Consider the following 26094-nt stretch of genomic DNA (forward strand, 5'->3'; position numbering starts at 1 on the left):
TAAAACTTTTCCAGTTGCAACACGCTTTCTAGACTAAACAGCTTTCAACTCTCCAACCGCGGCGTGAAGCACTGTTCTCCCGTTGATGCAAAATGTGGTGGGTACGAGTGGTTCGGATGCGCGTGTTTGTGAGCAACTTTTTCGCCCATCTTATACACAAGGATGGATTAAGAAACATGACTTATCCAAGTAAAACTAAAAGTCCCGAAAACCGCGGTTACCGGCAACAGCCAATCAGACTTGCGTTGTTGCTATTATACAGTGTTCAATATAATATACAAACCATCCTGCTAACGAGTGTGCATCTCGATGGTAAACTAAAAGTATATTTTGAAAGCCATCGCTGCACCGCAGCCGTTGCCAAGAAGTTCGTCAAAAAGGTTCGGCCACCAAACGCTTGTGGTTTCGGCGTAGAAATATCCTCGGGGCACATTTCTCGACAAAGAGAACTTTCTGTTTGTTGCATTTCAGGTTCGTGCTGCACACTAAATAAAAACTGCACCTGTGCGTCAACGTATTTAAAACTGCAGTAAAACGATCTTTTAAGTTAAGTGCAGTTTAACGCATAGGCTATTTGTTTTCAATAACATTGCTGGAAGAAAAGAGAAAGGAGAACAGGTGACGTACAGATTTTGTTGCAATCTATGTTTCTTATTTTAAATAAATATCACGTTCAATTTACTCTACAAAAGGCTACATATGTTATGCCATGGAACTTTATTAGACAACTTTTACAGCGCGCACGGCCGGGTCTCAGCCGGCGAATTCAAAAGCCGCCTTCCCTTTTACACCAAGTTCGGTGACCTGGTACAGCAATCCGTCACCAGGCTGCGTGGCGTCCTTCATGAAGCTGGCTGAAGTGACGTAAAGAACGTCGTAATTCTGGCCGCCGAAGCAACATGAAGTGGTATACTTGGCCGGAACTTTGACTGTGTTCAGGATTTTAGCTGCAATAGCAAAAAAAAGTTTGTTTATTAGAACACAATAGCCTCACATTATCGGTCAATCAAACAAAATGTCTATTTTGTTTGGCGCCCACAAACAACTGTTGAGTTCCTTCAAAATGAAACATAGATCGGAAGTAATAATATCATTAAATATTTCGAAAAAGTGTCATAAACCCTTTTCAAGAACAGCTTTGTGCGTGCGTGCGCTCTTCTCCAACAGTAACGAAAGATCGAATTATGGTCGGTGGACGGAAGAGGAAGTGCTGGTAGCTCCGTGGAGCAATTCCCTTTCTTTCTTGCCTTTTCCGCGTCTCATCTGTTGCCATTTTCCCCTCGTTGGGTGTTATATTTACTTATAACGCACAACGAAGTCTTCTGGGAATGGAACGCACGTCCAGCTATTCCCAGTTTTACCTAACGATGAATCCTAAAGACGTTAGGAGCCATCAAGCCAATCCAGTACCATGTTAGTGTCACGTGACCTTCAAGAGTCTTAAGCGTCTGTACAATTAGCCGTTACAGGAAATTTGAGGGTCGTCCCTAAGTTAAGGAAGTGATGGGTACAGATATAATTGACGAGCGGTTAGTAGCACTGTTATTTTTAAGCTGTCGTTCATTATAGTTTGTGACAGCTTAAGAAATCCAGGGTGTGGCCTATTCTGGTCATACTTCTTGATTCGTTCTTCGGTACCTTTATGAGCTGATGCCCCAATGGCATTGACTGCGCAGCTGTAATAAAATGCCAGGAGCTCGCCAGACACTACGTTTTCCGGCCGATTTATACACTTGCGTTTGCTTATAACCGAGTCTTCGTAATCTCTTACGACGAGATAACAAACTGGCACGTTGACGTCATCTGTGAGGCATATCACTAGCGCAAAAAGTTTTGCTGTAAGCAAAGTTTTACGTACTGCCTATGAGGATTAGTCGTTCATAACATTGCCAAAAGTTCCTTAAGCTAATCAAAAAAAAAAAAAAAAAGACTGACCAGTGAGGAAAGTAAAATATTCGGAAATCCCAAGTGTTCCACGGATACCCATTAAATGACGTCAGCGTGTTTTCTCTTCGCAAGAGCAAACAAGTTAACGCACTCGGTCGCAAGAAACTGTGCCTTTCAAGCTGACACTGAGAATAGGAGTTAAAGACACGGGATGTCTAGTGTGTACGAAGGTTTAGCCGTCGTATGTGTGGATGCAATGAAGCGTACCCGTTTCCGGATCAATCTGGATGACCGAGCCAACGCCGAAGCAGGCCATCCAAATCTTGTCATTGACGTCTATAGTCATGCCGTCCGGAAGTCCGAGGTTCTCGTACCCAGGCGTGGTGGTGAAATCGATGAAGACCCGACGGTTGCCTGCAAAGAAAAGCTTGCTTAACTGTTATTTTATTTTTCTTACCAATGACGAATCTTCTCAATGCCAGGACATGTCAACCCGCAACACCACGCTGGCAAGAACTATACAAAGGTTTCTCACGAAGTAATGCCCCACATTTATTTTCCACGAAAATCCTATTTATATAATAGATTATATTGACACCAAATATCGCTGCACCTTTTCTGCTTACGAACAATTCTTCACATAATCTCAGCTCAGTTTTACGGCTTTACGTTAGTGTGAATCGAGGACTTGAATGCCTTCTCGGTTTCAGTTCGCTTTCTGCTCACATTGCCGTGCCCTCCACAAAATTCAGACCTTGTTCAGCGCAGTACATCCCTCGACCAAAGAGGAGAAAATCTGATGGTAGCCAATGAGGACAGTGGGGGGATAGTCCCTTATACACTCCAACAAAAGCTGGCAATTGCCTCGTGGATTTGGAGAATTGTGTGAGCACGGGCAATGTTTCCCTGAATGAAAGAAATCTCTCGAATTCCTCCTACGAGTGAAATTAAAAAAAAAAAAGGCTTTAGATATTGTGTTTAGGTGAGCTGGTACACGCATTTACGTATAAATGATTTGAAACTGATAGAAACGTCATTAATGCTTGCTGTAACATCACCATAGCTCTCAAACATCTCGTCAACAATGTGCTGTAAATATCCAGGGACAGTTGTCAAAAGTACAATAAGCCACTCGCATGGGCAGGAGGGGAAGGGTGATGCATTTAGTTTCTTTATCGATCCCCCAAAGGACATCCTGGGGATATTCCTAACGTGCCTGGTGATAGTTACAAAAATAGAGGGGAAGAAAATTGACTTAGAACGGCGAGGAAAGGAATCGTGGTTTCTGTATTTTGGTTTCAAGGCCAGGTGGCGCAAGCCAACTAACTATAAACGGCACAGCCGTTATCATTCATCAATTGATGCATACAACACTCCAAGAAATCTTGCATGTCTACTTTCTATCAGAGCACCTGTAAGGGTCAATCGCTTAATCGCTGCAATCTACAAACATATGTTTAGGCCTTAAGGACCCAGTGTGCACTGTTCCACTGAGTGATACGATTCAAGTGTTTAGTGACACAGCGAAAACTATATGTGTTCTTTTTTTTCTAAACATATGTTTAGCCTTGTCATTGGCCGAGCTGCATCTGCTGATTTTCGCAGCGATTGGCTCTCGCAAGTGCTTTGCAGGAAAGTAGACGCTCCAGGTTTCTTAGAGGGAATGGTTTCTTCATTTAAACAACATGGCACTTCTGACTATTCGAGGATTGGTTGTGGCGGAAAAGGGACCCACTTATGTCTCCGGTGTCAACATCGAAGTTGAAGACGTATGTTTTTCCCGGAATTGAGTCGTTGTAGAACATGGTCCGGTTGTCCGATGTCCACGTTATGCCGTTGGACAAAGAGATCTGCGGCATCTTCAAGGTCACCTTGCCCTTGGAGAAGCAGTAGAAGTTGTTCTTTCCTCGAACGGAATTCTCTATGTCCACTTCTCTTGGCATGGTGCCTGGAGAAAAATCACAAATTAGACAAATTTATTTTGTGTTCGACGCAATTTGGTGAAACGAATTACGTGTAACCTTTGAAATGTTTATTCTGGTGAGCATTAACTGTAATAGAACAGATTTCGCTGTGTTTGATAATTCGTTCACCTGGGCCTATTTCAAAGCAAAAAAAGAAACGATTCATAGCATCTTCCACTGAATATATCTTATATTTAGATACAGTCTGAGTTTTTGTTTTTTATGATTATAAACAGTCATGTTTTATGTCTAATCTGAAAACTAATTTTAACTTTTATTGCACTGCAATTTATATTTAAAAAAGAGGTCTATCCACAACGTAGTCTCTATTATAAACTCCCGTTGAGTTTATCAAGAAAAAGTGCCTTTTAGTAAACCTAAGCTAGGGGGACGTCAGTTTAACGCCTCTCTCTCTTCTCTGAATACTCACCGGCCCAGAGACGTCCCTTGGCGTCGCACTTGCCGTCGTTGATTCTGGTTCGTACCGGACAATCCGGGTCCAGCATCTCCTCAAGAAGGGTCTGATCCCTGGTGTCGAGGTCAAGTTTGTAGATGGCACTTTCCATGCACACCATTAGCTTGCGGTTGTCTTCGACGTAAGGGATCAGGTTACCGATCTCGCCATCTGTAGGCATCGCATGTAACTAGTTTCACCTTCTGCGATATGATATGTTCAGGGAGAAGTTTTAGCTATTGAGAATTAGGCATGGACTGATAGGAGAAGAGCGTGTGAACTTAAAAGTGTGGTACGCGTTTTTTCTGGTAAGAATGTAATTGTTTAGTGTGTATGTTTAGACAGCCGGAAGTTAGCCAGCCACATTGGGAGAAATCCTCGGGACTTCTCCCTCGTGTGAGTACCCCTTATGGACCATAAAGCCCGACCACGAGTGCGACTCGTATTTTGGCTTCAGCGCTTTTTTAGCGCACTCCCTGGCAGATGCTTTTACATTGGTAAGTTCGCTCGTTTGTATTAAAATTTTATAGAGAAAAAACGCTCCATTTATCCAAGAAAAAACAAAGCAGTCGCTTGCGAGCGTTCACGCTAAAACAACATGGCTTTGGCGCGGAGGTCCACTTGAGCCGACAAACAAACAAAACCTTGCCTTTGAATGAGATGAATGCTCAGGCATATGTGCCGACTAATCCTTCGACCTTTCCGAAATCTAGGAATCAGACGACAGTTTGATGGGCAGTGACAGGAGTGATGAAATCGATGTGAATCCTGCAAGCATTCCATCAACTTCGGCATTTGCACGTCGGCGGGACTCAGACCAGCAGAAGTTCTGATTTAGGGCAAGATAGGGCACTTGGAAGTCGAGAAGGTAAGCTTTTTTATTTTAATGCGAACTGATCGTTTAAAGCAAAAATTTGCTGTACGTTCCTCGCAGAAAAATATGAGTAGGCGAGGGGTTTCAACACACTCGGTCACCGATCCTCCTTTTCTTCCGATAGACAATCTGGCAACTTTAAGAACATTCCGGGAACACTACACAGTTACGTACTGGTTCATAGTGCCGCCTCTGGTATTGTCAGCCTGTACAATACTGTTCAAAATTAAATGTGCTCGAAATTTCACTATAGACCAACACGCGGCCGTGACGTCACGCAGCTGCGGTGGCGCTGTCGACGGCACTGCGCATGCGCAGGCGCTTCACTTCACGCGAATTTGGTGTGGGCAAATGAGGACTTGTTTGTAAACAACGTGTCGGTCTATAGTCACCGACAACTTAAGAAGAATCAGTAAGCAAAAATCACGTCCCGCGATGACCAGTTCGCACTTTCCACTTTTCCCTCGCTTCCTCACCTCCCCCTTCTACCCTGTCCACCGTTGCCTGTTTCCTCCTCCCCCATTGTGAGGAGGATCTTCTGCCTTGCAGAATCTCGAATCTGGTTGTCGGCCTTTAGGCTGCTGATGACCAGAGGAAGGAAGGGAAGCAAAGTAAGACGGTGTTTGAAGTATATTTACCGAGACTGATGATTTCAGTCTCTTTCCCGGCCTGAGGATCGAACCGCACAATTTCTCCGTTCTGCGCGTCATCGTAGAGCAGGGTTGAGCTCCGGTGGTCCCAGTGAGGTCCCTCGCCCAGGACGTTTCTGCGTTCGCCGGCTCGCTCCACCTTCATCCTCGGCAGCTCCTGTAGACTGGCACATATAAAGCATACACAGACTTGTGTAGCACTCATTGCAGCTAATCAAATTACTCGTAATTGATTACTTATCGGAGTAATTTTGTAATCATTTATTACTTTTTTGAGGACGTAATGACAAGGGTAATCCGATTACCTTTGGAAGTACTAAAATGACTTGTAGCCCTTACTCCTTCCCCTCCCTTTCCTAACGGCACCGTTTGTTTCTACAAGTTTTCAACCACTGAACTTTGAACTAATTTCCGACAAAAAGGATGATATATCAAAATTGGTGTATTATGTATATGAGTTCTTTGTAATTCAGTGATTCTATCGATATTGAACAGTGCAAAAGACCATTTTTCAAACCGTCATAAAAACCGATCCATCTGAAATGTTCACGTAATCGGAGAAGTAAAGGTTACTTTTTTTTAAGTGACGGTCAATTACTTTTTGTGTCAAGTAGTTGAGCAATCTGATTGAATACTCTTGAAGCGAAAGTAATTCTAATTGAAATTCATTATATTTTTAGTAACGTACAAAAGAATAATGTGCACCGAAGTGTTTTTTGCAGACGGCGCTTCTAAAGAAGCGTCCGTCAGCACCGCGGGTACACTCTGAGAAGACGGCGGCGAACGGCTCTGCACGTTTTCCACGCAGCCAACTTGAATGTCACTTCAGACATGGGGTAAAACACCGTTTCCATATCTCCACGCTGCTGAGAGGTGTTAATGAAAAATGCGTGATTGTTACACATTCTCGTTTCGCCTCACCTATATTTTCTCGCCTATTCCAAGTTGAAATGTTTTTATTTTTTCGTCCCAGATACCAGATACGGAAGCCACGTGACAAAGAATGACGGGATAGAGAAAACGTCTATAGATATGTTGTTTGCAGACTCTCCGATAATCTTTCGGCCTTTGGCGGGAACTTTCACACGTGCCTATCACATAAAGTTATCCTCAAAGCCTCGCTTGTCAATGAGCTCGAGTAGTTTGTAATCAGGCTTTCAGGATTTTAGCTTAGTGTTTTTCTCCACCTTTCTAGAGTTTATCGTCAAGACGTCGCAGCTGCCACAAATCTGCGGGAATTCGGGTTATCTTAAAGGTGCGAATCTTTCTTAGTTTTTCGCTTTCGGCTATTCACGATGGTGGAAATTCTCCAGCTGGCCTGTCTGTTCTTTGTTGTTTCCATTGTAAACATCTTCGTCCCGGGTCAAGATTAAATGAATCTACACACGAAGAGACCAGCAAAACAAGCAGACTTGCGTTGTTGTTACTATACATCGCGAGCAGGTGTAGTGCCACTGCATGTGTTAGTATACAAACATTCGTGACTTGCAAGTATGTAGTTTGTAGGTAAACTACAATCTTTTCCAGCGCCTATTACACTTCCAAACACACAAACACACAATGTCAAGCCGCTGGATTGAGCACGATGTCTACAATTCCGCAAAAGGGAGCAACTGCGCATGCTAAGAATGCGTTCCACAGCCCATTGGACAAAGATGGCAGCGCGGAAAAGACATTAATCGGCATGATGTATAGACATGCCTACCGCGTTATGGTGGCTAGAAAGGGGAGGTACCAGCATCGCGTAGCTTGCTCTGTGTGGCAGCGCGCTAGTGTATCATGACGACGATAGGTGGCGAATCGAATCTTACCTGCCAGCTGCAGACCTCCTCCCGTAAAGGCTCGTTCGCGTCTCTATAGAAGTGCTCGTTCGTGTTGCTCTTCCCGAAGAGATTGCCCCATGCGTTCAGGCTACCGCGATGGCGAAACGGCACCCGCATGCAGCACGGGGTACGTTTCTGCGAGAAGGAAAGAGAAGAAAGCCTCCCCCTTCGCCGTTTGCGAAGACGGCGACGACGACAAAAGCATCGGCAGGTTTATTCTTGTGTTACATCGGCCATATGCCCAAAATCAATATAGTTTAACGTTTAGAAAGTATTTAAAGGCGCGCACATCGTACGCGATTCTTACTCGCGGAGCGAGAAAGCGCCCCATGGCTTCGGACGCAAGCGGACGACGCATCTCAGTGTCGACAGCAGCGCCACCACTGCACCCTGACCGGCTGCTCTTTTTCTCGCGCGCCAATGCTTACACTTCCCCTTCTAGCCACCGTAACTGCGTTAATTGCCATAACTGAACTTCTGTTGCCTCATGCCCGTGTCCCACTAGAGCGACAGACAGAGACAAAAGACAGCGACAAGCCTCAAACCCATGCAGCATGCTCGCGATGGTACCTTTAGCAGGCGTTTTGTCGTTCGGTGCTCGTGAAGCAAGCACGAGCGATTGCAAGCCTGCCAAAGATACCCCCGCGTGAATGATGCTCGTGTTTGAGCATAGCCTCCTTTATTCTTCGAAGCCTCTCAAATGACGAAAGACTCTGGTTTGAGGCTTGTCGCTGTCTTTTGTTTCTGTATGTCGCTCTAGTGGGACACGGGCGTCAGCATTATACCCAGCCACACAGTCTGCCTATAGGGAACAACGAACGTTGTGGAGTCCAGAAGGTCAATAGCATATCGCTTGACCACATCAATGGTGTGAATCGAACGAAATTTGAGTAGCTGCGCCCATGAATAGCTACTAAAGAAGCTACTATTCGTAACTCCACGCTCCACGTGCTCGGAGCACATGGAGCGAAAGCTCGCACTGCAGAACCCAGGGATCCTGGGTTCAATCCCCACCCCTGCCGGTTTCGATATGGATGAGCATCGTACCGGCGTACGGTCGTGTATATCACTACTGCGAGCTGCACGTTAAATACCCCAGGCTAGCGGTTTGTACTCCACTGGCTAAATTTATCACCTACAGCTGAGAAACCAGACGCCCACAAAGGCAGATTAACTTCCTGATGTATAAACCTACACACAACAATTTGCTTTGCAACTTTCAGATATTGTGGTACCGTGGTGTGAGAATCGTACACCCCAGCTGCTGGATGATCGGATTCCAAATAAAGGAGCTTGTTTATCTTTTTTTGACGTGGAAGTATCAGGTACGACTCTTATATCCCTCGCACTTAACAAAATTAGAATTACTTACGGATCGCAGACCCCAACTTCGTAACGCTGTTTTACGACAATCGTCTAGATGACAACCCTTTTGATAGGAACTAGGGCGCTCGCCATATATGGTGAAAGTTGTGAACGTTCCAGTTTCCCTTAAGATGCACTGCAACGAAGACTAAAAGGCCGACCTTATACCTTTAGCAGTTGGTTCCGCTACGAAAGAGTTTGGTACGTGTAGACAAGATGAGTCTTTAAAAAAATTACGTTCGTGCGTAGACAGTGTAAGGTCGGTCTGACTTGGAGTTCTGGCGACACTGTTTACGTTATTCAAGAAATTTAGCCCATGTAATACGACTCCTAGTCAGTTGTCATTCAGGTATATCACGCAATAATAATAAACAACCGCACGTCGGTAAGATGCTCATCCAGATCGAAACGGGCAGGGGTGGGGTTTTACGCAGATCTCTGGATTTTGCGGCACGAGCTTTTGCTGCACGTGGTTCGAACTGCGGTGCGCTAATACGCTCGGCCACCTTGCTTGTTGCCTAACTTTCAATTCAACATGTCTGCTCTCGACAAGTTCGCCAAAAGGCTCCGATCGCCCATTCAAGGAGTTTCGAGATCAAAGAATATTCTTGAAGGAAAGTGTGAATTGGCTTTCCAGTCGGCCCATTCCAGTTCTTGCCTGTGTGCAACAAAGGTAGGAACCACGGTGGAGAGTTCGTTTAATGAAAAGAAGAGGTAGTAAGACGATTACTGATGTTAAATTTAAACAATAAACAAAACGCTTTGCGTTTCTTTCACTGCTGGAAGACAGAAATAAAAGCATGGACAAATGACGCGGACTCTGTGTCATTGTAAGCGTTTTTATTACTACATTATTTCATCTGTGGTGTAGGCGCTTTCTTTTATATAGCGACGAGCTTACCCAGGCGACTCTAGCAGTCTTAGCCGGCGAACTCAAAGGCCGCTTTGCCCCTCGTACCGAGCTCGGTAACTTGGTACAGCAATCCGTCGGCAGGTTGCGGGGAGTCTGACAAGCTGCTGGCGGAAGTAACGTAAAGAACGTCGTAATTCTTGCCGCCGAAACAACACGAAGTGGTGAACTTCGTAGGAAATTTGATCGTGTTCAGGATTTTAGCTGCAAAAGCAAAAACGAGTAGTAATTCATTAGCACAAGCTTCCTGATATCACTCGATAAAAATCCTTACGAAACTTGCTTGGTTTTCGCAAGAAACAATTAAACGCTTTTTTTTAATATGCATTATTGGAGAGCTGTACAGTGAGCGCAACATTTCTAAAAAATGGTAGGCTCAAAAGTTTAACTGTTTATTCAACTATCGATTATTTTAATCGTGATTCTTAAAAACACGGGATCTGGCTCCTTTATATGCACTTCATAAAGCGGATTAGTTAGCATAATTAGCATGGTTCAACCTACAGTTTCATGAATTCAACCTAAATGTAACCAGAGGAACCTATTGAGAGTATATCCTACTAGAATACCATCCAGAATTTTCTGCTGCAACTTTCTTTCCAAAAAAAAAAAAAAAAAAAAAAACGACCCTAGGCCTCAATCGTCTTGGTGATATTGAGGAGAACAAGACATATTCAAAGATGCTCTGTGCAAAGTTGTTTCGTGATGCCAAACATTTTTAACAACTTGAGGCACATCTCAATAGAACTGCACCGGCAGTCAAGGGCATGATGTCAATATTTGAAAACCGGGTGAGCACCAAGCGATACGCCATAGTTGTAGCAGGAACTAGTCTGTTCGCTTGTGAGAGGAGCTGTGCGAACGTAAAATTTTCCTAATCTACTTCATCAAGTATGTGTCTACGAAATTATTTTGTTCTCAAAACATAAACCCGAGATTCTTAAGCTGAAGGTACAGAACGTTGCCACAAGCCTCAATCTTGAATTACCCGTTTCCGGATCGACTTGAATGATGGAGCCAGAACCAAAACATGCCATCCAGATCTTGTCGTTTACGTCCGTGGTCATGCCGTCGGGCAACCCCAGGTTTTCATACCCAGGCGTGATCTTGAAATCGATGAAGACGTGACGGTTACCTGCGAATCGATCTTTGCGCGTTAATAGCTGTCATTATTTTCGCAAATATTACTTTTCGATATTAGGTTAGTGTCATCAGCGTCACATTATCAGTATCTTCATGTACAATCCTATCCAACAGTTTTGCGGCCACTGAAGAACGGAAAAGGGCAGAAAGTAAGTACAGCTGGTAAAGAGGACCGAAGGATTGTGCAAGAATGGAGGCTGAAAGAAAGAAGAGAAAGTTCAAATGCTTCAGCTGTTTTGAGCTGGACATTTCGATGCTTTGAGCATAAGCTCAAAGCATCGGAATATATTATCTAAATGTCGACAGCAGTGTGCGCCAGAAAACATATCGGTGGCACAGTGTACTGGTCTGAACTGCATACAGACCACGCGAACAACAAAATTGTGATTATTTCGTCGTTTGGTTCGCTCACAACAGGGTTCTCTCACCTATATCTCCGGTGTCGAGGTCGAAGTTGAAGACATATGTCTTCCCCGGAATAGAATCGTTGTAGAACATAGTTCGGTTGTCTGTCGTCCAAGCGATGCCATTGGACAGAGAAATGTGAGGCACTTTCAGGGTTAGCTTTCCCTTGGAAAAGCAGTAAAAGTTGTTTTCTTCAGGAACATAGTTTTTTAGGTCCACGTCCCTTGTCAACGTCCCTAATAGTGATGATAAGAGGGATATTTTTCAGGCGCTTTGCGTGCTGTAAACTGCACACCAAAATATGCGTAAGCTGTTCGAAACTCACAATCTCAAGAGCGCATGGATATGCACGTTAAATGCTTTTATTGCACTCGTTCATGCATCCTGGACATGTCCCAAAGCAGGAGGGTCGGGCCGGCATATTGCCTAGCCCACTTGCCCAGTTTGTTATTGTAAAAGGCTCTCCTTGCCCACTTGCCCATTTTGATATTCTAAAATGCTATAAAAGCATGCTTGTTATCTACTTTATTATCTACAGTGTTTTTTTTATTATTATTATAGGTTCAACCAGATTTGACACTACTTTTCAGGGAACAGAAGATGTATCTAGCTTAATTTTTTTCTAAATACCTCCAAAAACTAATACTGGTTGTGCGTATCCTACAAACAGCCACTGGGTGTTTGTTTTTACGCACTAGAAGGTGCAAACAAAATTAAGTACACAAGAGAACCGTTTACCCCTCGACTTGCCATAGGAGTAAACGGCCACGTAATCCTAATATATGCCACCAACTTTTATGACTGCCACGCGCAGGGATTGTCTTTGCACAGGGCGCCTACTGTGTTCCATCCAGACATCGTGACATTTTTATTATTCCTGCCACAGCAGCCATTAAGCTCAAGCCGCAACGTAAGTGTCCGCTAAGACATTCTTTGCAACCGAGATAAAGTCAATATGATCATGCACTGCTCGTGCCCAATTCATTAGCTGCATTGAACTATTCTCACCATGATCATTGCAACTATGCAATGATCCTGTCAATCGCGTAATCCAGCACCGTATTATGGCCTCTTTGTTAGTGTGATTTGTATGCATGTACTGCGCCATTACTGATGTGGCATTTTTTTTACTCTGTATTATGGCTAAAGCGTTATGTCATGAGTCGAACTGTCTGAAATGTCAGATCCGAATATGTTAAAAAAAAGTTCGACCGCGAAAGAAGGCGTCGCAGTTCTGCTTCAAGAGAATAGAATATACAGGGTGTGATCGAGAAAATGAAACCCGTTGTTTCGGCCCACTTCAATAAACCACGCATTGCAGAGAGCTGAAAAAAAGTTAGAAAGTTACGATAGGTGGTGGTGATAAAATGCGAAAATTTGATCAGATGACGTCAACTGGATCAGAAGAGAGAAATAAAAACCACATAATATCTATGAGCCCACGTTTACCTAAGCCCAATTCGCATCATACCAATATTTGAGATTGTGGGCGCCTGTAATATTAATTTCAGTTAAAAAAAAACAAAAAAAAAGTCAGTTAGAAAGACAGTATGGTTTTCTTTCTTGCTGACAAGTTTTTTCGCTGACATAATGCTACACGCGCCCACAATCTCAAATTACAATTTCAACATCGGCTCATAGAAAATATTTGTTTTTCTTTTGTATTTCTTGATCTAGGTAATGTCACGAGCTCAAACTTGCGCATTTTATCACCACCACACTTTATCACGGTGTTTCAGAAGTTCTGCGATGCCTAATTCAATTGTGCAGGTCGAAAGCCCCGGCTTCATTTTCTCGCTCTCACCCTGTATGCAATATCTATTGTTCGAAACAAATGGCAGGGCGTTTGTTCCGAACGCCTGTCTTCCAACACGCCTTCCGTCGTGCTTTCGCTGCGTCCACGAGGAGCATAAGACGGGGTCCCGGTGTCTAAGGTAGAAAGCTCGGGCTGGAGGTTCGACAATCGGAAGCTTCTGCCTGCCGTCCTCACCTTGTCAGCTAATATACAGTTATCTATTCCATACCTGCCCAGAGACGTCCCATGGCATCACACTTGCCGTCGTTGATCCTAGACCGCACGGGAGGATCTGGACCGAACATCTCGGCAAGGAGAGTTTGAGCCCCGGTGTCGAGATCAAGCTTGTAGACTCCATTGTTCATGCACACCATTAGCTTGCGGTTGTCTTCGGTGTAAGGAATCAGGTTGCCTATCTCGCCATCTGCAGAGTAAAGACCTCTTCATGAATGTGCGTTTTGCATTTGGTGTTCGGTGATGACTTGCTTGCAGTGATTTATACACCCCTCTAACACCACCCCAACAGACACCTAGGCTGCGTTTAAGTCCCACCCTCCCGAAAGCACACACGAGGCTATGGTGCGAGTATACACCTCACCCAAGTCCCTTACATTCTTAACACAGTTCGACAATCAATAAACCCCCTACATGCGTCTCCTCCACTAGCGTGTACCGAATATCTGAGGCAGTTACATTTTATAAAAAAGGAAGCCAATGACTGACGGAAGTGTGAGTGCCGAATATCGCACACTACCTAGTAATTGTCGGAGTTTCCTAGGCCCATTTACTTCTTCGAACACCCTTCCTGTTGGTCGCGTACAACACACATAGACACAATGTTAACTCCTCTGTCGGCACAACTTATAGCGATACATTCGGCGTGACCTCAGTTAGTAAAAAGAGAGCTAGGCTAAGGATAAGTTTTAAGCCCGCCTCATCGAGGTAAAGCGCCTGCCTACGGATCTCCAGTTGGTCGGTTTCAATCCCTGCATGTAGGTGCCCTCAAGTGACGGAGGCCTATTGCGGGAATGGCGCCGTGTAATGGGGTGTCCAAACAGGACACTACAACACGCACGACTCCTACAAATCGTGAAAATTGAAGCGGACGCGCCCGCTTCAATTTTTTACGATTTGTCGGAGTTGTGCGTTTTGAAGTTTCCTGTTTGGACACCCCTTAACCGAGATCTGCACGTGAAGGGATCCCAAGCGTAATCGAAATTAACCCTCCGACCTTCGCTGGGTGCTGCCACATGCTAGTCGTTGGTTTGAGATGTTATACCCCCCCCCCCCCCCCCTTCCATTTGTTTTGGTCGAGTATTCTTTTAGCCACTTGCACAAAAAAAAAAAAATTCCTAGAGCTCAAGCAGATTGTTTAAAAATACTTGTTGAACTAGCTGGAATGATGCAAAGGATACTTTTATGCGCAAAAAGAAACGTATGCAAAAAAAAAAAAAGACAAAACAAGTGGTTTACCGTGTCCCCGATTCTGTGTGTCTGTCTGTTTGCGCGTGCAAGATTCTTGGGTAATAATCTTGTTGGTACGTTGGTTGAGGCGCTCAGAGTTTGGTCAGGTTAACACGGCATACTATGTCCAAAAGACCTGGGCGCAACGACGGGGGCATATATGTATTTACCGAGATGGATGACGTCGGTCTCTCCCTTGGCCAGAGGATCGAACCGCATGATCTCGCCTGTCGTTGCGTCGACGTAGAGCAAAGTAGAGCTGCGACAGTCCCAGTGAGGTCCCTCGCCCAAAGCGCTCCTGTGTGCGCCGGCTTGCTCGACCTTCATCTTCGAAAACGCTTCTGGCAGAGGATGCTTCTAAAGTTGGGTCCGTCAGTACCACTCCGCGCGGTTCTGCGATCTGAAACCGGCGGCGAGGATCAAACGGCGTTTGCAGACTCTTGTTAATCTTTCCGTTGGCGGCAAATATAGCTCTCTCTCTCTCTCAAAGTTATCTGAAAAGGCGTATCCGGCGAATATGATTGGGCGGTCTGTTATGGCGTTTCTGATTATGTTTGCAGGTTCTTCGTTTCCCCTATTTAGATGCCACCTGGGGCCCTAAACTCGTCAACCACAAAGTTGGAGTCGAAAGTTCGCGGAGTGCGCCGATTGGACGTTGAGGAAAAAAGCGCGAAGTCACCATTGTGATAGACCAATCGGTGCGCTTCGTCAACTTCCGCCTCGACTTTGTGTTTGATGAATTTAGAGGCCCTGATGTCATAAACGCATCACGGGATTAGACAGTGTTTTTACGAATAGTTTCAAACATTTCTATAAATAAGGTGTTTGACGAAAAGAAAAAAAGAAACTCTATTTGGGAAAACACTGCCAATTAAGGCAGACGTCAGAGACAGCAAAAAAACATACTAATTAGCTAAACAGTGACCAACATTTTTCTTGTAAACTTTTTAATGTATGAAGACAAACATTTTTTTTCTTATTTCAGCTCATTTCAGCTTTCAGAACATTACATCATGTCCGTGGCACCAAGACAAAATACGGGATGTTCTCACGAGGCCTCAGTGTCACTAAGTAAATGGAAGAATGCAACATTTTATATGAACACTATGGAGAGACTAGCAGAATAACATACATTTAGGAATGGTTCAACAACAAATAAAACAATTCAAGCATGTAAGAATAAACACAGCAATAGCGTCAAGCACTGCTAAAAGCATACCCAAAATTTTTCAATTCCAGTTGCTGTCCGTGGCTATCATCAAAGTTTCTTTCAATATTATATTGTATTCGCTTAGCGAGATGCGAGATGTAATGAGTGTATAGAGATAACTGTACGTGTTAAGAAAGCTTGGAACTTGATACGCAAGTGTTTGTTTACCCATGTCCTAATTTTTGGAAGTATACTTCATTACAAGCGTTATAATAGTGGTCGGGTATAGTGCAGAGTGGAGGATACGTTGACTCTTGATGTCTTTGGTGCTGAAAAATGAAGCGTGCAAGCCTATAAACGTATAGTTGACCGAATTTCAGTATTCTATATTTTTTGAAGAGGGGAGAGGTGTGTGCACGATGTTCAGAGTTATCTATTAAGCGAAAAGCCATTTTCTGGGCAGTATATTTAGATGTGTGATATTTGTCGGTCATGTGACCCCGAAAAAAGAAAGCAATTTTGCTACATATTAATGCATGATAGAGCTGGTACTCGAGCCATTCCGGCAGAAAATATTTAGCAGAGGAAATCAAGCAAACTCATTTCGAGATTCATTTCTTATTTTGTTAACGTGATTAGTCCAATTCCTATATTTATTAAACCAGACTTTAATAACTTTTTGATCATGTATACGCGTTCAAGTTCATTTTTTTTGTATTGTTCAATACTTGTATCGAGGGCCCGGTTCACCGAGGAAAATATTATATATTTTGTATCGTTTCTTGAATTTCATGATAAACCATTTGCAATTACCAGGGTGAAAGCTCGAGTAGATATTTGTTGCCTGTACGCTAACATTGGTTCGCTAAGATTGGCTCCAGAAAGAAAAAAGGAATTTGTATCATCAGCGTATAATATTAAGTCATCGGTAAATGGTACATTAGGCATATCTATAACATAAATCAAGAACAGCAAAGGTCCCAAAATCAAGTCATGTGGCACGCTATATTTCATTAATTTTAGGTATGATTTTGCGTTATCATAGATCGTATGCTGTGTACGAGATATAAGGTGGTTAGTGATAGTGTTCGGTTCCTCGTTTTCTATAAGCCTTAAGCTTTGAAAGTAGACTGTTTTATGGAGTTCAAAGCTTTATGGAAATCGATAAAGAAACAAACCCGGAAGAAGAAAATTTTCTATATTTGTTATTATTTTATCTCTGATATGCAAAAGCGCTAATTCAGTTGTTTCACGCTTCTAAAGGTCATATCTGTCTGTCTATTGTGACGCTGTATTTGCAACAAACCAAACGATTTTGAAACTGTTCTGTAATTATTTGCTCCATTCTTTTCGGGAACACTTAAATCTTGCTGATCATAATCGAAAGCCCCTACGTCAGTCAATTTTAGCACGGCTTGAAGCGCATGCGAAGCTCAGGGTTACGCTAAAGTTACCACCCCTGCAGCAAACGCAGGGCCGGCGGCGCAAGAAACGCGAGTGATAAGAATATAGTCCGCGTTTTCGTAACACTGGCACCCCCCCCCCCCCCCCCCCCCCCCCCCCCGCTTCGCACGCGCTTCAAGTCGTCTAGAAATGACTGACTTGGGGTATTTGCATGAGGTTCAACAAGTTTCTAATTGAAACCATCCCTTTATTTTCACTAACTAGAAAGTTAATGAGTAAAGTTTAGGTAATTATTTTACCAATTAGCATGTTCTTTTTTTTGTGTGTGCAATCCCTGACGTCGGCCGTGACAGGCGGTTTGTTTCCGAAACGAGTTTCTTTTTCTCTGAGACACCCCATTTTTAGGGAGATTTGACACTATTCGCAGAAACGCCCGGTGTATTATCTTAAAATACTTGATGAAATGCTGACAAATCAAAGCTAAATACGACGTCGTCATTTGTGTTTAAAGCAAAGAGAAAACAATAGGAAGCGTTTATGTTGCGTAAGGGACATTAGGCTGGCTTACCGTTTCTTTGGAGGAAAATCCCGGGTCGTGAAGGATAGCCGCTTGTTTCCGTTTTTCAGGAAATCCCACGTTCAGTGATTTTCGCGCCCATGGCCGTCCGGTTGATCCAGGCGCTTCGCACAACCGGTGTCCTTGCGCCATGCCGGTGATCTCGCTCGTCATAAGGCAGTTTCGGTAAATCGTTCCAATAACTCCGCTAACGATAGGCGACATTCTACAGGCGCATTTGCGCACGTATCGTGATATCGGGTGTCGTTATCGGAGCAATCGGAATGGTCTACTAAGATTTCCTATAAGCGCCGTCCTTCTTTGCCATTGTGGATGTATGCAGAAGCCGAAGCGACGTCAGTGCCCTAGGATTGACACTGTATACTCAAAGACAGTTTAAGAAGTCCAGGGCGCGGCTCATTGCCTTTACGCTTCTTGGTTCATGATTTGTTTTCGGCTTTCTTATCGGCTAATACAGCAAGTTAACTCGGAGAAATCATAGTGTAAGGCGCAAGAAACAACGGATACATGAGAGAAAGCAGACTGTCTGCTTTCTCTGTTGTGTCCGTTCATTTTTGTGCCTTCCACCATCATTTTGAACGTTTACCAGCTAGACCAACCACAAGTTCTAATACGGAGAGCAAGTCGTCTGCTTTTGGAGCAGGAGTCGCAATGACGTCAAAACTAAAGCCCCTTTATGCGGAAAAGTAGCGACATCCTTTGAAGGATGCCGTCATGTCTTGGGCCGATTCAGGCGGAGCTACCATCGATGCGCGAGCGTGAAAGAGCAAAGCATAAGAAAGCATGTGCATGATGGACGAGGAAGGAGAAGGAATGCTTATGGCTGTCGGAGGGCAGTGCATGCTATGAGCTTATGTCACCAATCAAATAACGCCGACTGTGCGTCGTCTTTTTTTTAGCACATCCTTCGAGGCTGATAGACCATGAGAATGCGCTTTTAGCCTGTGTGTATGTATTTGCGTGTCTTTCGGCCTTTGACTACGCTCTGACTCAAGTATAGGAAGGCCGTCTGCTATCTTGGGCCGATCCAGGCGGCGCTACGGTTGACGCGGAAGTTTAAAAAAGCAAAACATAAAGATAAAAGGTGTGCGCGTCAGAGGGGGAGGGAGAAGATGTCGCTATGCCTTTTTTATTCAGGGGCATTAGTCAGAACGATGCTGGGCTCTGATTGGCTTTCATTGATAGGATATTGGGCAGACCTCAATGTTAGATGCCATAAGGTCTACCCACTATTTTTTCAATCAGCCAATCAGAGCTCGGCGTTCTGACATCATCGCAACCCCTGTGAACGAAGCAGACGAACTTGCGCTTGGCATTGGCTACGGCGTGATAATAAGGTGATCAAGGGCCCTAAACTCGTCAAACACAAAATTGGAGCCGAAAGTTCACGGAGCACGCCGATTGGACATTGGCGACAAAAGTGCCAAGTCATCGTCGTGATTGTCCAATCGGTTCGCTCCATCAACTTCGGCCCCAACTTTGTGTTTGACGAGTTTAGGGCCCCAGGAGTTGCAACGCTCTGAGTTACTTAAGTTGTTTTTGACTATAAAGACTCGTAATCCTTTGGTGTTACGCTCACCAACATATTATAGTTGCACGTATGGTTGCAATGCGTTTGCTTTCAGCGCATTGGACATGTTTGAGCCAATAAAGTCGGCATAACGACCATGTGACGAAGGCGCGCGATCGCGAAAAAGAGGTTGATTGGGCATGAAAATGGGGATCGAGCATCCCCACACCTAAACGAAGTCCGAATAAATGCATATCTTGACGACCCAACAAGCGTCGCCAGACTTAGCACCTGAACAGGGACTTCGAAAATAAGGTAACTTTATGTGGGGACGACGATCGTTCCCTTATTGACCATTGGATTACTTGCATTAACGAGGTGACTTAACTGCCCCGGTCAACAACGATGAACCAGGACAACTCGGAAGGTGATGACGCGTCACCGGAACTTGGAGTTGAAGGCGTCATTCCACCGTGTAAAGAGCTTCGAGGGATCCTCTCTGAGAGAGACGAAGAAGTCGCTCAGCTGAGGCAACGCATTTCGGAGCTTCTAACGTAAAATTCCCGCCATCTTGATGTCCGCCCACTCCGCGAGTGCCGCTGGAGAAAGCACTTTAAAAGCTGTCGAGAGCCAGCTGTGCGGACTACTATCCCCGGTCATCCAGAGGCCCAATTCCTTGGAAGCCCCGACCTCGGGCAGCAACTGTGGAAGCGGGGATGAGGGCTCCAACCAGCTAGAGTCAGCGGAAAAAAGACATCTGAGAAAAAGAAGGTCAAGCGTCAACAGCTGCCTTCTGAACAGCAAGACAGCGTATACTGCACTCAAGTGCCACTGCCAATAGCAGCATCGAGAACCTTCCACACATAAGCGAGCTTAACAGATAAGGAGGCGGTGTCAGTCATCGAGCTCAGCTATCCACTGCGGCCCTAAGTGCGGCCCCACTCCTCTCCACTGATGTAACTGGCTGGTTCCGTCAAGTGGAATTCTGCTTAAATATTAATGGAATATCAGAAGATTTCGCGCTGCCACTGTTGATATCAAAGCTTCCTTTAAAACATTTTGCTTGAATGCTGTTCCAACTCATCACCAAGAATGTAACCATATGGAATGACATGAAGTCAGCATTTCGGCGGCACTATAATTTAAGAAGCCCTGCCGAAAACCAAAAGAGCAATGTTTGCTCAGAGGCAGTCTCCGACTAAAACGTGCATTGGGTAAGCTATCAAGAAGATGCAGCTGGTAGAGCAATGCCCCTTCACGAGAAACGAAGCCGATAAGTGCGAGCTGCTTCTTGAATCTCTGAATGACAAGGCGAAGTGGATGTAGTTTTACAGAAGCTTCACATTCCTTGATGGAAAGATGCGCTAGAACACTCGGTGCCCGAGTGGGCCAGCGCGCACCCAGCTTGACGCGCGTGGAGCGAAAGCTCGCGCTGCAGGACCAAGAGATTCCGTGTTCAACCGCACCCCTGCCCGTTTCGATCTGGATGAGCATCATAACGGTGTGTGGTCGTGTACCACTGCGTGATGCACGTTAAAGATCCCAGGTTGTACTGCACTGACTAAATTTCTCATCTACAGCTTAGACATTAAACGCCTATTCAGCCTGACCTCCGGCTGTATAAACATACACACAGCATTATTATTTAATATTATTATCGACTTCTTTAAGAAGTTGGATCGGTATAGAGGGAAGGTCAACAATGCAGAAGCAAAAACATCAGAGTTTTGGGTATACCCACGAAGATGCGAAAGCTGAACTCGGCTCTTTCGTCAACACTGAGCGGCAACAGCAGCCGAAGGGACAAGCTGCTTGTTCTAAGGATGACAAACCACGGCCAAGCCATACCAGCCGAAAACAATTCTATCGTCCGAAAGATGCAGCCCCGATCAAGATTCAACGGAGCTCCCGTCAGGAAGTTCTCAAACTCTGCATGAATTGCAAGCAGGAAAGGCGTTTTGTTACATGGTGCAATAAGCCTCTGACACAGGGTTTTCTTGAATGGAAACGTGCATTTCAAGATGTGCCTAACGTTGCAAATTATCAAAAAAAAAAAGACCTCCGATCTGGTATTACCAGGGCCTGCAAGGAGACACCAGCGGTTCACCGAATACGCCATGAATCATATGCGGGCGTCAAACGGATTCCAGTAGTCATAGAAACCCTTCAACTCACTCCTGTCTTGGGTTGAGGTTCCAAGAAGGTTTCATGAATAAGGCTTTTTTGTAGTGACTTCAGTTGACACTTGAAAGTCTTTCCTTAAACTAGTGGAAGCAGATGGGCAGCCACTTTAAAATATTGGAGTGCCGAGGTCATTGTGACGGATAGTCATTCCGACAGAATTTTCTGGTTGTTCCACACTTAAAAGAAAACCTTGCCTTGCTTGGAGAAGACTTTTTACACTCGTCAAGGGAATGTATCGACTGGAGTCTAAACACTTTCTCCATTGAACCTAAAGACCCACTCAAGGATTCAACTACCTCACAAGAGATACCGCCCCTTTCCAATGAGGTGATCCAAGTAATGTCGCAAGTCCCTTCCAGCAAGGCAAGCAGCGAGGCCTTCTACGTGACAAGGTGTAAAGCAGCGATTGGACGGTACTCGTTGGAACTGCAGCCTACACTCAACGACGCAAGAATAAGTATTTCCAATATTTTGGCGATAAACTCTTCTCTGAGGCCATCCAAAATCCCTGGGAAGACGTACTTTGGCATGGGAGAAAAAGTAGCAGCTATCGAAACAATATATAGGGTGTTTGAAATACCCAGGCACAACCTAAAATAGGCCATAGAAATTTGCGCCTTCGCGTAGAAATATGAACTTTTCGTCAGATGTGTCTTTCACAGGTCAGTTTCATCATGCAAAATTACAAAGCGTGGCTCACTTTGTGTCAAAAATAGGGTTAAAAATCTGCCAGGGTTAACGGCGGACGGCGACGGAGACGACTGAGTCAAGTTGCGGGGTGCGTTTGGCGCACGTATTGATAGGTGGCGAAGGGGGCCGCGTCGGAAGGTGTAGCCGACCAGCGAAAGAAAGCAGACGACACGCATGACGAAATCTGTCGGCAGCAAGAGCGCTGTTTCTTGAAAGAATAACATGTTTTACTGTAATCTATTGCCATATCTGTTTTGTTTAGCACCTTGGTTATCTGAAATCACAAAGTTTTGCGGCCACAATTGGTACTTGTTGAAGGCATCCTTCGCTTTGGGTCTCGTAGTTGCAATGGTACGGACCGAAACTCGTTATACAACCGCGTTTTCTTTTCTTTTTGTTACATCAAGTTTTTACATCACTGACCGCGTGTATATTGAAACCGACGGTACATTACAAAAATATTATATTCATTTTAATAGGTCATGGTCGTCGCGAGCAGTCTCGATAAGAAGGTAGCGCCATCTATCAATACGTGCACCAAACGCGCCCCGCCACTCGACTCGGTCGCGTGTGTCGCCGTCCGCCGTTGACCCTGGCAAGTTTTTTTGGCCCTATTTTTTTACAGAAAGGGAGCTACGTTTTGTAATTTTAACAGACAAAATCGACCTGTGAAATACACCTTTGACGAAAAGTTAGGATGCCACGTGCAGGCGCCCATTTTTACGGCCCATTTTAGGTCCAGGCTGGGTATTTCAAACACTCTATATACATTGCCCTGCGATGGTTTATTGACTGCCAACATAGCGCGAAAGAAACAAACTCTTCCGCCACGGACCGATTTGTTTAATTGGTTAGGAAAAAAAGAAAAACATAACGTGCCTGGGGTTAACAATGTTTGGAAGCAAAATCGACTTAAAAACAAGCTCTGGCCGCTGCTATGATAACATGAAATTTGACGAAAAGCTAGGGACGCACAGGTATACTCTAGGCGCTTACGTACCATGATACATGTAGGGCAGGCAAGGCACGTAGCCAGGATTTGGATTCAGAGGGAAGGGGGGGGAGGGGGGGGCTATGGGGCCCTCCCTTGGCTACGTACCTGATGTAGGCAGATTTAATAAAGTGGAGCTTAGCATCATATTTGTTGGCACCGTTGAACAAGAAAATGTCTACTCAATATTTTTCTGAACTCTCCGTGTATCAGGTATAAAGTTTTCATATATCGGCCGCGAATGGCACAGGCGTTGTGCAGCACAGATCTCTTGGCCCAGCGCTCTACGGAACGACGTTCCAAGGAACGACGTTCCATGGAAAGCGCTCCCTTTAGGAGGAACAGAGGAACGCCGCCGTTCCATCTTGCATCGGTGGAACTGTAACGGGTCGTTACATCTTCCAGGGAACAATATGAAAAACGGTATTCCTTTTTTGTCTATTTGTCTGCAGTAACTCAAATTTAGTAGGCATTGGGTTTTTTTAGTGCACCTATTTCAACCTCCGACTTCAAGGGATGGGGAGGTGTCCGAGAGATAGTCGAAAACAAAGACCCGGAACAAATGTGATTGTGACGACTCGACACATTGTTCGATGGGATGATTTCATTTACTCGCTTTATTTCATCAACGGATTATCCGGCACAACAATTCCTTAAAGCACGCCAATGTAACATTAATGTAACGACATATTCCAGTCTTAGTAATGTAACAGGAACGCATTCCTTTCGAACCGCTGGAACTTGCAACGGGAACTCGTTCCAACCCTACCGAAAAATCCGGTATAACTTTTCGCTATCCGGATTATGGAACCGAAAATCTATCTGGATTCTATCCGGACTCTATCTGGAATTCAGGTTTTCGGAAATTATTCCTTTGTCTGCAATCTGGATTTCGGGTTTCCAGTAACAAATTTCCGGTTCCATAATCCGGATAGTGAAAAGTTATACCGGATTTTTCGGTAGGGAAGGTTCAGAAGGAACGAGGAAAGAGGCTTCGTTTTCTGTTTTGAGGGAACTGAAACAACACTGTCTTGGCCATCATAATTATTCCCTTGTGTGACGGCCGGCGTTGCTATGACGCTTCTTAAAAAACAAACACACAAGGCTGCACTGTCTTTTGCAGCGTCTATATATCCCAATCAAATAAAAAGACCTTGTCAGCGCAACGCGGCAATCAGCACACGCTGCTCTCAGACATGTGAGATACTTCGTTGGATGGATGGATGGATGTTAATGGCTATATCTTTTGTAACGGGCGGTAGCTTGCGCCACCTAGCCTAAGTCTAAAAAGACAAAAACGTGTTAAGGTGTCAACGTCACCAACTGTATCACGAAGGAGGATGTTTGGGAGGAAGCGATACTTCGGAAGATTGCACAACTCACACATACGCACACACACAAAAAAGAAAACAAGAAAGAAAAACATTAAGAATTTTAGCAGGCCGATAAAAAACGGGGAGCACGTAACATGTTCAGCGCAAACTACCACCTCGCAGAATCGCGTCTCGAAAATCGGGGGTCTGAGAACTTGAGGTAACATGACATCGTTACGTTACGGCGATTTCGCCGCTAAATTGAGCGGAGAAATTGACGTGACGGTCTCTCATAACGGTGCTTCGTGACGGTTGTACGTGATGGTTCTTCGTGACGTTTCTTTATGACGGTCTTCTCATAGAATTTGTCTCATTAAACCATATGTGCAGGGGCAGATCCAAAGGGGGGGGGGGGGCGACAGGGGCGACCGCCCCCGCCCCCCCCCCCCCCCCCAAACGAAGTCGACCTCCTCCCCCCCTCCCCCCTTCTCGGAGGGCAATTTGACATGGGTGGACCCGCCGGTGCACAAGAAAGAGTGGGGAAGAGTATCCTACAAATTTTCCACCCCCGCCCCCCAAAACGGAGTTCTGGATCCACCCCTGCGTATGTGTTCAAAACTTACTAGTTTCTTTTTTTTAGATGAACAACGTTTCTTTTTTTTTTTTTTTTATCTTGCCGGTACAGCTGATTTTTTCAAGCTTCTAAGGTCCTCTCTGGGCGAAACGAAAGAACACGACACGATCAACTCACCTTCTAAACGCCTTCGGTAAGGGAGAATCCGTGAGACTGCTGCTTGAAGTCGGTCTATTGCAAGGAAAATGTCCAGGAAAAGCGGATCGTACACGACTGTCGTCTGCTGCGAAAAACCGGTCGTCTGCAAGGTTGCCGTACCGTCGAGACGGACCTTCAAACTGGTTCGGAAGTTTGTCCCGCTGCTGCTAATTGTTTTCCGCCTTCCTCCTTCTCTCTCGCGTGCGTACATTTTTGTTTTGTTATGATTTTGGCTGGCATTATTTCAGCGTTTCTTTTAAGCGTGGAAATTGGACTTCTCCGCAACCGGTGTTCTCCCTGACTGTTTTATTATTATTTTTTTCCTGCGTGATTAACTTTTGGGGTCATTTTATTTGCCGTTAGTGACTGCATTGACAATCGCAGAAGGATGTTTCAGTCGATAGAATGCCTCAAACGTTATTTGATTGCGCATCAGGCACATAGCCAGGATTTTCTTTCGGGGGGGGGGGGGGGGGGGGGGGGCGCCCATGACAAAATGTTGTGTGAGGGGGAGGGGGAGAGGAGTCCCCAGCAAAATGTAAGATTTCAAGGGGGGGGGGGGGCATGAGCCATCCCCCTGGCTACGTGTGTGTTGCGCATCATGGCATTATTTCATTCGCCGGAGTAACCAGGCCGCTTCTTAAAGGGGAGCAATTGTTCTTGTTTAAGCACCTAAGTAGACTGTACAACTTATGAACATTTTTGAGGTTACCGAACATTAAAAAAGAAGAAGAAAGGCGTGCTAGTAAGGTTAATAAATATGAAAAAA

At 44.8% G+C, this 26094-nt stretch overlaps 2 protein-coding genes across 3 annotated transcripts; both read right to left on the minus strand.

Moving 5' to 3' along the window:
- Positions 1 to 734: 734 nt before the first annotated feature.
- On the minus strand, positions 735 to 25479 carry LOC121833390 (regucalcin-like). The gene is made up of 6 exons (XM_042286621.1): positions 25305 to 25479; positions 5818 to 5993; positions 4282 to 4476; positions 3623 to 3835; positions 2155 to 2301; positions 735 to 947 (listed from the first exon to the last, which is right to left on the minus strand). Exons 2-6 carry the CDS (start codon positions 5972 to 5974, stop codon positions 754 to 756), a joined length of 906 nt encoding a protein of 301 aa, XP_042142555.1. The 5' UTR covers positions 5975 to 5993; positions 25305 to 25479; the 3' UTR covers positions 735 to 753.
- LOC121833389 (regucalcin-like) lies at positions 9841 to 15126 on the minus strand. Of its 2 annotated transcripts, XM_042286619.1 has the most exons (5): positions 14905 to 15126; positions 13500 to 13694; positions 11499 to 11711; positions 10916 to 11062; positions 9841 to 10131 (listed from the first exon to the last, which is right to left on the minus strand). In XM_042286619.1, exons 1-5 carry the CDS (start codon positions 15059 to 15061, stop codon positions 9938 to 9940), a joined length of 906 nt encoding a protein of 301 aa, XP_042142553.1. In that variant the 5' UTR covers positions 15062 to 15126; the 3' UTR covers positions 9841 to 9937. The 2 variants fall into 2 exon arrangements, with proteins under 2 accessions (XP_042142553.1, XP_042142554.1); XM_042286620.1 differs by lacking the exon at positions 11499 to 11711 and having other exon boundaries at positions 9848 to 10131.
- Positions 25480 to 26094: the final 615 nt, after the last annotated feature.

Source organism: Ixodes scapularis, unplaced genomic scaffold, assembly GCF_016920785.2.
Source record: "Ixodes scapularis isolate PalLabHiFi unplaced genomic scaffold, ASM1692078v2 PGA_scaffold8__174_contigs__length_109621045, whole genome shotgun sequence".
NCBI classification, from domain to species: Eukaryota; Metazoa; Arthropoda; class Arachnida; order Ixodida; family Ixodidae; genus Ixodes; species Ixodes scapularis.